At 41.1% G+C, this 17,057-nt stretch overlaps 2 protein-coding genes across 4 annotated transcripts; one reads left to right on the top strand and one right to left on the bottom strand.

Moving 5' to 3' along the window:
* The first annotated feature begins 25 nt into the window (after positions 1-25).
* Positions 26-9,234, top strand: aldh6a1 (aldehyde dehydrogenase 6 family, member A1). 2 transcript variants are annotated; one of them, XM_010897904.5, is made up of 12 exons: positions 26-263; positions 751-792; positions 930-1,004; positions 1,472-1,633; positions 3,028-3,106; positions 3,524-3,826; positions 4,039-4,160; positions 4,931-5,120; positions 5,533-5,714; positions 5,810-5,989; positions 6,795-6,893; positions 7,160-9,234. In XM_010897904.5, the coding sequence occupies exons 1-12, from the start codon at positions 225-227 to the stop codon at positions 7,262-7,264; spliced, it is 1,578 nt and encodes a 525-aa protein (XP_010896206.2). In that variant the 5' UTR covers positions 26-224; the 3' UTR covers positions 7,265-9,234. The 2 variants fall into 2 exon arrangements, with proteins under 2 accessions (XP_010896206.2, XP_010896207.2); XM_010897905.5 differs by having other exon boundaries at positions 754-792.
* On the bottom strand, positions 5,932-16,601 carry LOC105026438 (basal body-orientation factor 1). Of its 2 annotated transcripts, none has more exons than XM_010897903.3 (11): positions 16,517-16,601; positions 16,081-16,333; positions 15,914-15,979; positions 12,683-12,826; positions 12,497-12,577; positions 12,226-12,296; positions 10,975-11,119; positions 9,746-10,239; positions 9,436-9,540; positions 8,638-8,703; positions 5,932-6,007 (listed from the first exon to the last, which is right to left on the bottom strand). In XM_010897903.3, the coding sequence occupies exons 1-11, from the start codon at positions 16,555-16,557 to the stop codon at positions 5,968-5,970; spliced, it is 1,506 nt and encodes a 501-aa protein (XP_010896205.2). In that variant the 5' UTR covers positions 16,558-16,601; the 3' UTR covers positions 5,932-5,967. The 2 variants fall into 2 exon arrangements, with proteins under 2 accessions (XP_010896205.2, XP_010896204.2); XM_010897902.5 differs by lacking the exon at positions 5,932-6,007 and adding an exon at positions 8,358-8,461.
* Between the last annotated feature and the right edge of the window lie 456 nt (positions 16,602-17,057).

Raw genomic sequence — 17,057 nt, forward strand, 5'->3', positions numbered from 1 at the left:
TCATCCAATTCGAGTCCGTTTTTTTTATATAGGGATTGGCTAATATTGTAGTCTCAGCCAATAAGTTTATTTGTCTAGCCAGTTTTAATGCTGACAGCTATTTAATGACCCTTCTAAATCCATGTGGGAGAGGCCAGTCAGAAAGGTGTTCGCGGTGCCCGATCTGTACTATAAGGAGGGCTGGGACATTCTGTGTTTAATCAAGCAGTAAACACATTTTCATCATGGCATCGAGTGTAGTGAGGTCTCTTTTAAGGAAAAGGGTAAGAAATCGTGCTCTTGACGAGGTTATTAACTTTTGACAGCTTTTCACATATTTTGCAAAGTGGTAGACATGATGTGGCTCTGGTAGGTTACTTTAGTAACCATTCCTTGAAGTGGAAAGAAATCAACCTGTTCTGAATTACTTCCATATCAGCACTCGTCAAGCAAGTTCAGCTATATAACTCCCAAATGTGCATTCTAGCAACATTGTTTAAATTATCAATTTATATCTAGTTATCCCTCCAACAACCACTGTAAGAAGTAACACCTAAATACATTCATGTCCCAGTGGCACTTTTATGGCATTCCTTCTTTCCACAGTTGTACATTTATCTCCTGTCCTAACAGGAGGCCTGGAGATAGAAAGTAGAGCTTTGCTTCCATTGCTTACAGTAAATAACTGACATTTGAGATGATTATGCTATTTTCAATAAATGCAACTAAATTATTATTTTCAGAAATTGCTAACTACTTGCTTCCTTTCAGCAGGTACCTATTAAGGTTGGGCGCATGTGTTACTCCTCACTGGTGAGTAATAAAATACATTTTACAATAAGCTGTCATTATACTGATTCCATTTTACTGTAAACAGATTATCCCCAGAGTATAAATTGTCACAAAGATCTGTATTTCTGATTTAACATTTTTAAAACGTCTCCCTGCAGCAAACCACAAAGTTGTTTATTGACGGCAAGTTTGTTGAATCCAACAGTTCAGAATGGTTAGATATTCATAATCCGGTAAGTAACTGCGACAAAAACAGCTCGGACATTGCCATCTGAAATGTAATCATATTTTATGAATAGACGCACAGAAAGAAGCTCTTCGATGGGCCTCCTGCAATATGCTAGGCTGCACTTCACAGTAAAACAGAGCCACAAAGTCTACTTTGCCAGTTAACCAGTTACTTGGGCTATGTTGACACTTTGCTCTTTCAGCCTTCCTTTGCTTTCAGTTTGGTCTTATCACAAAGGTTTAAAATAAGAAGAATGCACTCCTAAGAGGCAAATACCTTCCTCAGCTGAAATTTTTGTCCATTAAAATAACATCAAATTCATCTGAAATACAGTGTAGACTTTATGTTGGAAATCTGATGGTTTTGAGGACTGTGTGTCAGATTAGTTGTTAGTCAAGCTGAGCACCCAGCTCATACCAATTAAATGTTTTGATAATAGGTTAATCTGCTAATGCATCCCGAATGTCACAGGCCACTAATGAGGTGATAGCCCGCGTCCCGAAGGCTACGCAGGATGAGATGCAGGCGGCTGTGGACTCCTGCTCACGATCCTACCACTCCTGGTCTGATACCTCCATCTTGGCACGCCAACAGATCTTTCTGCGCTATCAGCAGATTATCAAGGACAACATTGTAAGTCAGTAGCAGGGAAAATAACTTCTAGTGTATACACTGATCAGCCATTACATTATGACCACTGACAAGTAAAGTGAATAACAATGATAATCTTTTTATCATGGCACCTGTCAGTGGGTGGGATATACTGTATTAAGCAGCAAGTGAACATTCTGTCCTCAAAGTTGATGTGTTAAAAACAGGAAAAATTGGCAAGCGTAAGGATCTGAGCGACTTCGACAAGGGCCAAATTGTCTGGTCTGCAGTGGTCAATACTTATGAAAAGTTATCCAAGGAAGGAAAAGTGGTGAACCAGCGACAGGGTCATGGGTGGCCAAGGCTCACTGAAGCATGTGGTGAGCAAAGTCTGGCCCGTGGGGTCCGATCCAACAGACAAGCTACTGTAGCTAAAATTTCTGAAAACGTTAATGCTGTTACTGATAGAAAGGTGTCCGAACACACAGCACATTGCCGTTTGTTGCGTATGGGGCTGCCAAAGCGCCTACATTGGGCACGTGAGCATCAGAACTGGACCACGGAGCAATGGAAGAAGATGGCCTGGTCTGATGAATCACGTTTCCTTTTACATCACGTGGATGGCCGGGTGTGTGTGCGTCACTAAGGGAAGAAGGCAAGCCGGCAGAGGCAGTGTGATGCTTTAGGCAATGTTCTGCTGGCAAGCCTTGGGTCCTGCCATTCATGTGGATGTTACTTTGACACTTACCACCTACCTAAGCATTGTTGCAGACCATGTGCACTATTTCATGGCAACGGTATTCCCTGATGCATTGGCCTCTTTCAGCAGGAAAATGCACCCTGCCACAAAGCAAAAATGGTTCAGGAATAGTTTGAAGAACACAACAAGTTCAAGGTGTTGACTTGGCCTCAATTCAACAGATCTCAATCCAATTGAGCATCTGTGGGATGTGCTGGACAAACAAGTGCGATCTATGGAGGCCCCGCCTCGCAACTTACAGGACTTAAAAGATCTGCTGCTAACGTCTTGGTACCAGATACCACAGCACGCCTTCAGAGGTCTAGTGGAGTCCATGCCTTGACAGTTCAGGGCTGTTTTGGCGGCAAAAGGGGGACCTACACAATATTAGGCAGGTGGTCATAATGTTATGTCTGATTGGTGTATATATTGTTTCTCTGCCAGATTCTGGTGTCCATTGACTGTCCCTGCAGGCCTTATAAGTTGAACATTTTATTTCATACAGCTGCAGCAAGGTTATAAGCCCTATTCTTAAGGGCACATGTTTTAGCATGATAGATACTAATTCTCTTAGTTTGCAAAATACTACAATGCCCCCATTACATTTTGTTTAAATATGCGGTTGCACAGGATGGACTTAAGTGATTTACTCCTTCAAATTTAGGAAGCTCATCATGAGGTGTGTCTTGTGTTACAGAAAGAACTTTCCAAAAGCATTACTCTGGAGCAGGGCAAGACCCTGGCAGATGCAGAGGGCGATGTGTTCAGAGGATTGCGTAAGTCTCAAGTGCACAAGTGTTACCAAAGGGCAACATTTAGAGATATGGTATATTAGACTGCATCTTGGGTTGTTGAAGTTACGGAAATGGTTCATTGGCACATTTTGTCTGCACCTAGGACAGAGGTTCCCAAACCAGGGGTCGCGACCCCATGTGGGGTCACCTGATATGAAAATGGGGTCGGACAGAATGTTTTAAAATTGACTCTCATAGCCTCAAATAAAAAAACAACAATTATATAATTTTTTTTCACATGGTTGGGGTTGCGAGACGTTTTAGATGTTAAAATTGGGTCGTCTGCCAAAAAAGTTTGGGAACCCCTGGTCTAGGACCAAATGAAACTAGTGCAAAAAGCAGGAGGTCTGTGTATTATTCTGAACCAGTCTTTGTCTCTGTACCTGATGGTCTCTCCAGAGGTGGTGGAGCACGCCTGCAGTATCACCTCTCTGATGCTGGGAGAGACCCTCCCCTCTCTTACAAAAGACATGGATATCTACACCTACCGCCTGCCCATTGGGGTGTGTGCTGGCATCGCCCCCTTCAACTTCCCAGCCATGATCCCTCTGTGGATGTTCCCCATGGGCATGGTCTGCGGCAACACCTATCTGCTGAAGCCCTCAGAGCGTGTGCCAGCCTGCACCATGCTCCTGGCCAAGATGCTGCAGGACGCCGGGGTGCCAGACGGGACCTTGAACATCATCCATGGCCAGCATGACGGTAAGAAACCAGCTGAAGGTCCCATCGCCTGCGCTTCTCTAACCTATGTCTGGAGACATTACTGCTTTGATGTGAATCACTAAATGATGCGCTGTCTGTGCCTTAATTCACATGCATTTCAGGTATGTTGACGTTATTATAGCATTACGAAGTGGAGAGGTTGTAGCTGGCCTGTCAGTGTTCTTTTTAAAATGAGTCCCCTTCTCTCCCAGCTGTCAACTTCATCTGTGATCATCCAGCAATCAAGGCCATCAGCTTTGTGGGCTCTAACAAAGCCGGAGAGTACATCTATGAGAGGGGATCCAAAAACGGCAAGAGGGTGCAGTCCAACATGGTAAGTCTGACATTGGATTGAGCATTCACCCCCTTTTTCTAACGTCTTTGCATTACAAAAATACATTGAAATGGATTTAATATAATTTTGCCAAAATGCTTTACAATTATTTCTGATGTAAAACTGTAAAAAAAATAGAAATAGGAAAATAAATCAAAGGAAGAGAGAGTCATTAGAAAAGTACATGCAAATCTCTACTATTTCAGGGAGTGAGTCCATTTCACTTAGTGATTTGTCATTTCAAAAATTTAATTTTTACTTTGACATTTTATTTTAGACAATTAAAACCATTCCAATAACATGTTAAAGGATCAAAAGGAGGTCACTACTTATGCAATCCACTGTACATGTTGTTTCCATTAATGAACACAAGGTGATGGTGTTGGCTTGGAAATGGTTTATGAACGCTGGATTTTCTGTTTCTCATTTCTGACTCGGCTGATGAGCTGCACAGAACCTAAAGGGATTCTGAGCTTGACAGACCAACACATACTTTGTAGAAAAGATTTTGTGGAAGCAAGTCCTTTATCTTGGGCATATTCCCACAACGAATATGCACTGACTTACAATATTGTAATTAGTATTGTTTGTTTGCCTGAGTTCGTAAAGATTCTAAACTTTCAATGCCACCTTTCCTCTAATCTCCTGGCCTGTTGAAGGCATGGTGTAATGCACAGACCAATATTTAATCACTTTCACCGCTATTTAGATTACGGGTATTCAAATCAAGGGGCAGCAGGCTAAACATTTGTCTTCCTGCTCTGCTGTAGGGAGCGAAGAACCATGGCGTGGTGATGCCTGATGCCAATAAGGAGAACACTCTAAACCAGCTGGTGGGTGCGGCGTTCGGAGCGGCAGGACAGCGCTGCATGGCCCTCTCCACAGCCGTCCTGGTGGGCGAGGCCCGCAGCTGGCTGCCTCAACTGGTGGAACGTGCCAAGGCCCTGCGCGTAAACGCAGGTACCCCGCCCGTACCTTCTGCTCGGCATCAGCTCCTGTTCATCCTCGAGGGGCCCTCTGCTCACCCTGCCGGAAGGCCACCCACACCGCCCTGACCAAACCTCTTCCTTTACAATAACTTCAGATGAAGCTGACCTGGGAGAGCGGGCTTGTTGAGTCACCCACACTGCAAATTTGCGGTGAAATTTGCGGCTGAACTTAAAGAGTAGGCCATAGCGTCAAGCCTTTTAGAAGGGACGTTGATGGGTTAGAAAAATGAATAATCCCCCTATTTAAAAAAAGCTCTAACTGCTAAAGGAAACCGTTAAAGAGGGTTTTTCAGTTTCTGTGTCCACATCCTAGGGGACTTTGTCTGAGTGCGTGTGGCTGTGATGGGGGATTCACATTTTTCTTTCGTCGGGAACCATCTTAGGGGACCAGGCGGGTGTGGATGTGGGGCCCCTGATCTCCCCTCAAGCGAAGGAGAGGGTCAATCGCCTGATCCAGAGTGGGGTTGATGAAGGAGCCAAGCTGCTGCTCGATGGCCGGAATGTCAGAGTCGTGGGTCACGAGAACGGAAACTTTGTGGGGCCCACCATCATCAGCAATGTTACAGTAAGTGTGTCTGCCTGCAGGCGAGAGTGCATACTGATGTGGGTTGATGTTCATTTCTTCTCATATCCTGAATCTGTCATCTTCTTGTCTCTTAGCCCCAGATGACATGCTACAGAGAGGAGATCTTTGGGCCTGTTTTGCTTGTTCTGGAGGCCGAGTCCTTGGATGACGCCATCAGGCTGGTAAACAGTAATCCTTATGGCAACGGCACAGCTATCTTCACCACCAACGGAGCCACGGCACGCAAATACACTCATGAGGTGGACGTAGGCCAGGTGAGTGGCTGGGAAGGCCTGTTTAGGGAGAATTGAGGCATTCATATCCTTCTGCCATGTCTATACCTTAAACAAGGAGGACATCACACCTCTGTTCTAAAACATACGATTATTTTCCATGGCAAGTATAGCCATGTTTGCTTCTGCTCTAAAACCAGCACCTCTGTCCCCCACCCACCACTACCCCATGTGTACTACAAATAGCTACAGTAAATATGTGCCTTTTTTATCAAAACATGGGAATATATAAAGACATTTTCCTGGTAGTATTACAAGAGGGGAAGTCTTAAATTAAACTCAAAAGGGATTCCTTAGGACCTGTTAAATGTTTATAGCATAAATATGGCCAGCCTTTACCCTGTTTGTTTGCTTGTGGGCCTCCGCTTTGCCCCGTGTTTGTTGTTCACATGTAGGAGGACATCGTGTAAGGCCATGTGCTGTCCTTGCCTCCAATTCCTAGTTGTAACAAAAACCTCCTTTTCTTTTTCCCTCCCTAAGCCAAAAGGCTCTGGTGTCCAAAATTACTCCTGCATTTTTAAACATTCTCAACCAACCATGAGTTTCCAGTGGCCTCAAAAACAAAATGTTTTGTTTAGTTCTTCAGTCTCTCTTGCATACATCCCTTTCAACAATGTGAATACAAGCAACGGTTTTTAGTTTGTTGTAACTCGTTTTTCATAAATTGTTAGTTCTTTGAACTAGCATTTACTCCTTGCTCTACCAGAGTGATTCACCCGTTGCTCAGATCCTTTAGTCAACAACTTGTGTTTCTAGTGCAGTGATGGTTTGTGTTTGTGTTTTGCAGATTGGGGTGAACATTCCCATCCCGGTTCCTTTGCCCATGTTCTCCTTCACTGGCTCTCGGGCCTCCTTTAGAGGAGACACCAACTTCTATGGCAAACAAGTGAGTGTCAGTCGACAAAGTAAGGTGTTTGAAGAGACTGTATTTAGTTTGACAGGTCCCATTAAAGGGTTGCACTTTAGGGCAAAGTCATGTGAAGATTGGTGCCTCATGTAAACTGCTCAGTCTTAACTAGAGGTAGCAAATGAAGGCCAATGGACAGATTTTCAGCTTTATTTCATGGTTTCAGTAATGTAATACAGTCTTGGTGCCACAAAGTTACAGAGCAGCTTATTATACATCCTGCGCCCATTCTCTGCTTGTTACAGGGCATCCAGTTTTACACACAGATCAAAACTGTTATTTCACAATGGAAGGCAGAAGATGCAACTGTGAAGACTCCTGCAGTTTCTATGCCGACCATGGGACGCTAACAGGTCAGGATGAAGAACAATATGAACGTCTTTTGTGATGCAACTTCTCCATTTTGGTGTAGACACAGTTGGTGCTCAGTTATGGAAGGTGCAATCCCATAGCCATGAGGAGCTAATTACCCTGACATTTTACTTCATATGTAGAATTTGTACACATGATTCAATAGTACTTTAAGATGAATTCACTCAGCAATTATTTGACTCCACTGTTGAATGAAGGTTTCTTGTTCTACAAACGTTTCGGCTAATTCTGTGTATCTGATCAAAATAGTTTGAAGTACTTGCTCATCTTTTCTTTGTAGCTATGCAACGTCAGTCTTTGAAATATACTGGGTACCCAACATTAGGCCCTTCAGGAATATATGGCTGTCACATGCAATGCCACCATTAATCATGCATGTTATTCACACTTTCTGTGGTGCAGAATGTGTCAACATTTCATAATGGAAAAAACAAGGACCTTGATGAAAGGTCATAATGAAACATATTTAAAGCCCAGCACCCTCAAAATTATTGGGGATAATAGTATTAGGTTGAAATATTACTGGATGTAATATTTCTTTTTTTTTGTATAAGAATTGTTTGAAATGAATGCCTATCATTTAAAGATGTTTATGGGATGGTTCTTTTGGTCTTACTGTCACAAGGCTGATTTAAATATAATAGACCAGTGAATGTTGAGCTGGGTAAGGGAATATGCTGTAGAGCATCCTATATATATTAAACTCTTTAAACTGGTTTCATAATGCCTGCAAAAGCAAACTTCATTTGCAAAAGGAGGCCCTGAAAAAAAAATTTATAAAAAAAATCCCATTTGGGATTATAAAACCATGGGGTTTATTAGAGAAATTACAAAAATAAATAAAAAATACATCAAATTAAAAAGACTGCAAAATGACTTTAATAAAGACATCCTTTTGAATCTAACCCTGTATTATACAGCTGCCTGTCTTATTTTTAAGCTGAAGCATGGCTTTTGATAGTTTAATAACAATGAGAAACATGTAATCATACACTTGACTCTAGAGATTCTTAATTTGGAGCAGCACGTCTCAGACTAATAAGGGCTAACGTTGTAGAGGACAGTCTGGAAGAGGTCATGTGGCCCGGATATCTGGCAGGGTGCTCTGGTTAGAGGGCAGGTTAGACACAGGCGCCTGGGTGATGAAGGTCACTTGGGACAGCTCCTTTGTAATTCTGCCAGACAGCACTTCATTATGTATGTGCAAGTATGATAAATGAAGCACTGACTCTTTACTGAATGTTTCGGTGGGTAAACATGCTCTGTGGGATAGATAAATCTACTGAAGCTTTGTAATTACAAAACAAACACCAAGACTGTCGTGTGAGGAAGCATTATTTTGGTCTCTTACCCGGGATCAGTATCATTCTGGTTCCCGTCTGAAGATGTAGACAAGGCCAAAGGTTGGCTCAGAATCCTGCAAAATAAAGTTTCATTAAAGAAAGGCTTGCATTACCACACTGTGGCACCTGGTCTCTCTAGTTGTTTATGGCAGAAATACCTTGTAAGGGTTCCATCAGGTCATTATTGTTCATACTCTACTGGGTTGTAAGGCTAGGAGCCATGGTCATGAATGTAAACTCAGCCCACCGATCCAGTCTATGAATTCAGATACCCTGCACTCAACTTAAATCATGTTGCCAGCAGTTCCCCCGACCGCAGGCGTTCAAAGAACTAAATCAACCCCTTGGGCACATGAACTGGGGCCAAGAGGCTAAAGGCAAATCGGCATGGCCAGATGTTTGTTTCCAAGCACACGACTCTGTGGCTGAACCTATTTTTACTATTGTGCCCAGACTTTCTTCATTCTTTTTAAACAGCTGGATGGAAAATAAAATTGCTTTAGACCTAACTGATGTTTTATGGTATCCTCTTCTGCTGAGAAAAGGGCTGTTTAAGACATTAAAAAGAAGGACAAGTCACAAATAAAGGCCTCTCCCAGACTGCAGCACGGCTCATGCTTCTTATGGTGTCACAGCATTTTCTTCTGGACACTTTACTGTGCCAGAGGTTTCCTTTTCATGTTTAATGTTTTCCAATTTATGGTATCTATCTAAACTGAACACTGTAGAAAGAGAAAAGAGGGAAGCTAACACTCCTGCCAGACAAGACCGGACCCCACACGATGTAGTTAGCGAACTGTTGTCACCTTGCTTTGTGTCCGTTCATTCTGGCAAACAGCAGTCGAAGCACTTTTTCCTTCTGTTCCCACGTGAGTTCAGAGATGTCCACCTTGTTGCTCTGGAGATTATTCCTGAAACACAAGTGTGATGGAAAGTTGATTTTACAAGTAGTAACAGTCTAGACATTTGTCAGCTTTGGAACAGTGTGCAGCGTTTGTGTTCAGAATGGATGATGGTTGAATCATGGTTGAATCATGTGCAGTTGACAAGGAGTTGCTACCAGAGGAATGACAAAATGTACGGTAAGTGGTGGCAGTGACCGCAGGCAGCCCTCACCACTTTTCTGCCTCCTCCAGATCACTGTAGACACTGTTGGTGCTGTGAAAGGTTTGGCGGAAGGTGCGGATGCGGGGGTACCCCTGCTTGCCTGCCCGGGCCTCACTCATCCTTCTGCGGTAGGCCTCCAGTGCCTCCTGCCTGTATTGCAGCCGGCTGGCCTGGATCTCCTGCCTCACCTGGCCCAGGGCCTCATGGAAGAAGCATTCTAGCTCTGTGCGCTGCTCGACAATGCGGCGTGCTAGACGCTTCACTCGCCCAATCTCCTTCTCTCGCATGGCCAGCACCTTCTGCAACTTGACCAGCTCTACCTGGGCAGCCTGGCTGCTGACTAGGGCAGAGTGCTGAATCTCAGTCTTGTCTCTCTCAAACTCCACCCCCATGATGCCCAGGGCCTGCTCCAGGGCCCCCAACTTTCCTCTCAGCTCTGCTATTTCCTCCTCCTGGGCTCTCAGCTGGGATACATGCTCCTTCAGCATCAGCTCACTGGTCTCCTATGAATGGAAAGTATAGAAAAGATGGAGGGTTTAGGCTCACATTGGATAGATGTCCTTGTGGCAATATACTGTACGTATACTTCTAATTAATATAGTTTATTAAAGCCACAAAATAGCAACTGGAGGAAAACAAACCGGAGGGGCTTAAATGCCTACAGGAATACGGATTGACTATGGGTTGAATATGGGGTGACTTCATCTTGTCCTCAGTTAACTAAATAATCAGGGGTGAGATTACCGTATATCATATTTATTTGCCTTAGAGAAATAGTGCTGAGGGTGGAAGCCACTGACCAGTGGAAACTCGCCACAAGCAACTCAGACTGGTTCACAGTATGGAGGAGAGGGGAAAAAGGCCGCAAAACAAACATGGAGTTAACAATAATCCATAAAAATAAAATGGGAAATACCATCAGATGTACAGTTCTGGAAAAAATTAAGAGAACAATGCACCTTTTTCTTTCCGAAAATGTTGAAAAGGAACGTTTTGAGTGAGGAACAGAAGCATTCAATTTGCAGTGGTCTTCTAACTTTAACACTTCTGTTTCTCACTCACAACCTTCCTTTTCGACTTTTATGGAAAGGAAAGAAAAAGGTGCAGTGGTCTCTTAATTTTTTCCGGAGCTGTATGTCCACAGGGGACCTGCCGGATGTTCAAGATATTTGAAGTTATTGAGATAGTTTTTTTGTCCATGCACATCCTGTGTATGAAAATGCCTGTGAGGAGGTTACCTTATACACTGCCAGGGAGGCATTCTCCTCTGCCAACGACACAGTCATCTTCCTCAAGTCCTCTACCTCCTTCATATGGTATTTGAGCGCCTCGCTAAGTCGAACATTCTCCTTAAACACGGAGCGTGATGCGTCATCCAACTGCCTGTTAGTTTAGGGAACAAGGAAGGTACAGTTTTTCATGTCAGGTGCCAAACTGTCCCTGAGGTATAACTGGCACTTCCCCTTTTATTTATCAGCCTGAAATCTCTGACACCATAAAGGTGGTGTATTGTGTTTGGTGGTGGGAGTGGGAGTGGTCTTGTGATGTTTGAGTGAAAAATTCTAAGCTTAGAATGCTGGGACGGATCTGGTTTGAATTTCCCTAAGTAAATCTTCAACATATTGAGAAAAACTAGGTCAATGTCAGCTCCGTCTAAAATGCCAGATTACACGTACATTATAAACTTTAGAAATGGTTAAAATGTCAGTCTAGAATTGGCAACTTGTGAGCTTTAAGTGATGTTGCTGCTATGTGAATCAAAGTATAATAAGGCAAAATAAAATCTCAGACTGGGTGTTTTGTAAAAGCACTTTGTGACAACTTCTAATGTAAAAAGGGCCTCATGAAATAAACGTGATTGATTGATTGAAATATAATGCTGTTGGTAAATGTTTTCCTATTCCAGGTATATTTACTGCAGCATAGCCAGCAAACACAACAAGAATGATCAGAACGTTGAAATTAAATTGTTCATTTTCATTTTGACAGAAGGGGGACCTATGAAAATGTATTTCAAACTACGAAACCCAAGAAAAATTGTATACGCTAGTTTTTATGAAGAAAAATCTTCTGTGGGGGGCTTAATCATTAAGGTTCGGATGGCACCAGTACCAGAGAGGAAGAGATGAACTAAGAGGGTTGGGACAATAACTCCCATTGCAAGGGCAGAGAGAAGACAATACAGTCATTATACACAGCACAATATTTGGGCCAGTACATAAGAGGTGAGCTCCAGGATGGGGTGAGAAGACAGTCTCACCATTCCAGAGAATCATGTGTTAATAATTAACAAGCACTCAGTCTGGAACTGCTGGGAGGTCATCATCGACTTAGGTTATGTACATTATCTTGAGGAAGACAAAATTGTGTGGTCTAGATAATAACCTTGTTTTCCCTACCAAATTGTTTATTTTGCCTCATTTTTCCTGGCCTGAAGTTCCAGTTTGAAGAGTAAAATTAGCCTGTAATTGACCAGCAGAGACACTCACACAATGGCCTCATTGTGGGCCCTCTCAGCCAGCTGGGCAATCCTCTGTTCGGCCTCCTTCTCTAGGCGAACCTGCAGGGGAACAGACAGTACCAACAGTTCCTCTTAGACCTCTATACCTCAGTTAGGCTTTTTATAACTGAACTTTATTTCTTTACGCATTCAAATCAAATACTTTTTGATCAGTTCAAGTCTAGTCTTCAAGGCTAGGCAAAACCTTGACATTTTGGGTTAATGTACAAAAATAATAAATACATTCAAAGCTATCATACCTTTTCACTGAAGAATTTGTGCTCCATTTCAGCTAAACTTTCCTTGTGCTCTCTGTCCGCAATGTACATGCTTTCTTTAATCTAGAAAAAAAGAGTTCAATTGTCACTGATTGAACTGTGAACACATACACAAATAAGAGTGGTACTTATTGGTGTCTAGAAAGGTTTCTTTCCATTGTTTCTCACACTATTTAGCTCCTGCTCCATCTGGGCTTTCTTTTTGCGAAACTCTTTGATAATCTTCAGTTCACCCTGTATCATCTTGAACTCACTGGATCTCTTCTTGAACTTCTCCTCCACCTCACTGACTTTGAGTGTATACTCTGCAATCTGCAACAATTAATCAATTTTCTATTATAAAATTATTTTCAATAACTCCAAAATCCAAGACATAAACATTGGACTGAAAGCATTTGGAGAGTGACCAATCATTTTTGGGATCCGCATTCAAGCACTTCTGAAAGATGATACAATGATGATGGGGTTAAAGTGCAGAATGCATGGCAGCACCATCAGCTGGATTAATGTGAGACCAGGGTTTGAATCCTGCGAGAGAATTAGCTATCAAGTCCACTGGATGGCAGTACAATTGGCCAGCACTGTCCAGCGAGGTCATTCAAGGTAGAAGAATGAAGAGTGCATTTCATTCGGAGTATAAGGATTACAATGTAGACTTCCTGCTTGAGTGGGCAATGTAATATGTACCATAAAAGCATTGGATGTGCTTCAGAAGACATATTCTGAGACTGGGTGTCCTGAGACCTGCTAAGAGACAAAGGACAGTCAAGAGATGAAGGCCTTAACCACAAATTGGAAAGCACATAACTGGAGAGGGGAAAAAATGGGTTATTAGTTAAAAAAAAAAAAAAGTGATTTAGTGCAGGATTTAGCATTTTTTCATTCATACTAAACATAATGTAAATACTGTTAATCTGGAGAAAAAAATTTGGTACACTAACATGAGGGACTGTGCACAAAACAGTTTAATTTCTAAGACGTTCATCAAGTATGGATGGAAAAACCTTTAAATAAAATCTCACAGTCTGCACTTTAAATCCAGCGCTGCAAAACAGAGCCAAAATAAACAAGATGGTCACTGTCTAGATTCGTTTGGAGTTGACTGTATATACAACCCTGTTTGCAAAACAATTTGCACACTGCCTAAAATGCAAATAAAAACAATGTAATGATGTGCAATTCATTTAGTCCCTGTATTTAATTGAAAGTAGTACAAAAACATATCAAATGTTGAACCAGAGAAATGTTATTGTTTTATATACGCCCATTTTGAATTTGATGGCAGCAACACGTTTCAAAAACATTACTACTGTGTTTGATCTCCTCTTCTTTTATCAACACACTTACAGTGTTTGAGAAGTGAGGAGACTAATTGCTGTAGTTTTGAAACTGAAATGTTTTCCCATTCTTGTTCGTTATAGTATTTCATCTGCTCAACAGTTTGTGATCTCCTGTCATATTTTTGGTTTAATAATGCGCCAAATGTTTCCAATGGGTGACAGATCAGGACTGCAGGCAGGTCAGTTTAGCACCTGGCCTCTTTTACTATGGAGTAATGCTGTTTTAATATGAGGAGATTGTGGTTTGACATTGTCTCGCTGAAATAAGCAAGGCCTTCCCTGAAAAAGACGATATCTGGATGTCCGTCTAAAATGAACTCAGTCCCAGAGGACGCAGCAGCATTTCTGGATCTAGTTTATATATGGTTTCTTCTTTGCATGGTAAAGTTTTAACTTGCATTTGTGGATGCAGCGACATACTGTGTTCCCAGACAATGGTTTTTGGAAGCGTTCCTGAGCCAATGCAGTGATGTCCACTACAGAATCATGTCTGTTTTTAATGCAGTGGCACTTGAGGGCCCAAAGATCATGGCCACCCAGTATTGGTTTTCGACCTTGTCCCTTGTGTACAGAGATTTCACCGGATTCTCTGAATCTTTTAATGATATTACGTACTGCAGATTATGATAATCCCAAACTCTTTGCAATTTTTCATTGAGAAACATTATTCTTAAATTGTTGCACTATTTGCCCCCATAGTCCATCACAGAGTGAAACCCCTTCGAATCTCTATTTCTAAAAGACTCATTCTCTCTGGGATGCTCTTTTTCTAACCAATAATTTTACTGACCGTTGCCAATTAACCTAATTAGTTATGAGATGTTCCACCAAATATATTGCTGGCATCAAATTCAAAGTGGGCCTATATATATAAGGAACAATCAAGAAATTCTGTTTCAACATTTGATATGTTGTCTTTGTGCTATTTTCTTTTGAATATAGGTTTTTAATTATTTTCAAATTTTTTGTTTTTATTTACATATACAGTGTCTCATCTTTTTTGGAAACAGCGTTGTACATAATAAAAATAAAATGATACTCAAAGACAAGAAAAATTTGCACCTACAATAATGCACATGATGAATAAATTATGTTAGAATTATTATATAATTATTACATAATTATTACATAATTATTATAAAATTATTTATATGTTATCAACTATTTGACATCCCTTCATTAACTGGCCAGATTTATGCTCAAGAAGTTTTAATTATTATAGGAATAGACCTTTTTTGTTTGTTTTACCTAATGCAGTGTTTTAATTGCAAAGAAAATACTACACAGACAAAAGCCATGGCAATCACGTTCTCAGAGTACTTTTAATGTATTGGTTTTTATTAGCTACATCAATTTCAAGATTGCCATTTTGTCACTTCACTAATTATCACTAATGTTCTTGTTGTATGACCATTGCAATGGCAGTAAGATATTGAAAGAATCTTTTACTGCAATAAATATTTTTTTCTTTATTTTTCTTTGTCAAAATAAACCCATATTTGGCACACCAGCACAAACAATCGATGATACTTAAAAGATAACTTAAGCAATATCAAAACAAGTCAATATGCTGCATTAAATTAAGTATTTGTATTTTCCAGTTTGTGTGTTCTAGACCTTTTGTTTTTTGCCATTTAATTTATTTGTAGTTTAGGCTATTAATTTCAGTGTTATTTATATTCCCCAATGAATAACTCAGAACAAATTAGGCCAAGCCAACCAAGCTGACCCTTGTTCTAGAACTTACACATTTTAGATGTTTGTTTTTTCTGTAGCTTCATGACAAACCATAATTTGAGATTATATGGCTCAATAAGTATGGCCTTGTTTCTACATTTTATTTGTTTGTTTTCTTTTTTCAAAGAATAACACCATTGTTTAGACACTACAGCAATTTTAGATGCGGTATTTGTGACATAAGACCAACCAGGCACTCTTGAGTTTTGCAGGAAAATGAATGACTACGCTGGGCAGGGTGCATTATATCAGCAGTTTAAGTAAAACAATAAATGTCCCTGATCCTGACTTGGGACCCAAACCTGAAAGACAACATTCTTACCAGTTTTTCATTTTCTTCAAGTGCTTGTTTTTTTTGGCTTTTAAGTTGTGCTTCGAGCCTTGTAATCTGCACCAAAAAAGAATACACAATGTTAGCAGACGCCCCCATAAGAAAATACATCATGGTGCAGTTTATTATGAATATGAAAATAATCTGTTAAAAATTACCGTTTCTTCGTTCTCAACATCTTTCCTCTTTAAGAAGGCAATTATATCAATTGTGTCCTTCTCTGCACGATACTGTTGGTTAGTGAGCTCTTCGTTGGCTCGTGCCAACCTGCGGGCGGCTTCACGGTATTCCACGCGCGAGTGTTCAGTGACATCAAGCCTTGCTTCCCAAAGAGCAGCATTGGCCTTTGCCTTTTCCATGTCTGACTCTTTATCGGATTTCGACTCTTGTTTTCCTTCTTTCTTTCCTTTTCTAGACATACAGTTTGGACAAAGAATGTTAGTACGTTATCGACCTGGTACCTAACTAGAAAGTGTCTATGGTGGACCATGCATGAAACTAGCAAGCTCAAGATATAATGTTTACAGTAGAACCCAGAACCCATGCGCTAATGATCGAATTCAAGCAAGGCGCGAAGAAAAAAATATTTCTTACCCTTTACTTTTCTTTCCCTTTTTCCCTTTCTTCTTAGGCATTTTCTAAGACTGTAATGTAATTGATGATAAGAAGGAATTGGACACGTAGGCTAAGCTAGGTTAACTTTACCCCAGGCCACCGGGGAAACCGTGTTTACAATTATGTTGCCATAGAAACCTGTGGCCCTACCAATCAAAGAGGGGAGCTTTAGAAAAATGTCCCGTTCAAACTCTTTCCTAAAGATCCCTCTTTTTGATTGATAAATGTAGTGCCCAATTACTTACTTACCTGATTCTACTTACCTACTTGATTAAACCAATGCAACTTAGGGTTCACTTATTTTTGAAATATATAAAGATTCCATGGTGAACACTAAAATATATATATAATTGTACAAGGGGATCACTTCCTTTCAAGCAGCACTGTATAACAGATCAGCACACGGATCAGTTTATTGACCTATGCACTCCTTGTTATGGTATAAAATGTGCACCCCTTCTGAGGTGAATATAGTTCTCTGTTGCCTGGGAAGAACTGTGGACCACTGACTGGTTACAAA

This window comes from Esox lucius, chromosome 15 (assembly GCF_011004845.1).
Source record: "Esox lucius isolate fEsoLuc1 chromosome 15, fEsoLuc1.pri, whole genome shotgun sequence".
Lineage (NCBI taxonomy): Eukaryota > Metazoa > Chordata > Actinopteri > Esociformes > Esocidae > Esox > Esox lucius.

Bases quoted from the DNA above. Each gene is read 5' to 3' on its own strand.
- aldh6a1 (XM_010897904.5), top strand. From the start codon at position 225: ATGGCATCGAGTGTAGTGAGGTCTCTTTTAAGGAAAAGG. The intron at 1,005-1,471 runs GTAAGTAACTGC...CGAATGTCACAG, and splicing joins GGTTAGATATTCATAATCCG to GCCACTAATGAGGTGATAGC. The intron at 6,894-7,159 runs GTGAGTGTCAGT...TGCTTGTTACAG, and splicing joins CCAACTTCTATGGCAAACAA to GGCATCCAGTTTTACACACA.
- LOC105026438 (XM_010897902.5), bottom strand. From the start codon at position 16,557: ATGCCTAAGAAGAAAGGGAAAAAGGGAAAGAAAAGTAAAGG. The intron at 12,578-12,682 runs GTGAGAAACAAT...CTTTTTTTCTAG, and splicing joins TGGAGCAGGAGCTAAATAGT to ATTAAAGAAAGCATGTACAT. The intron at 8,704-9,435 runs GTGACAACAGTT...TTTATTTTGCAG, and splicing joins ATGAACGGACACAAAGCAAG to GATTCTGAGCCAACCTTTGG.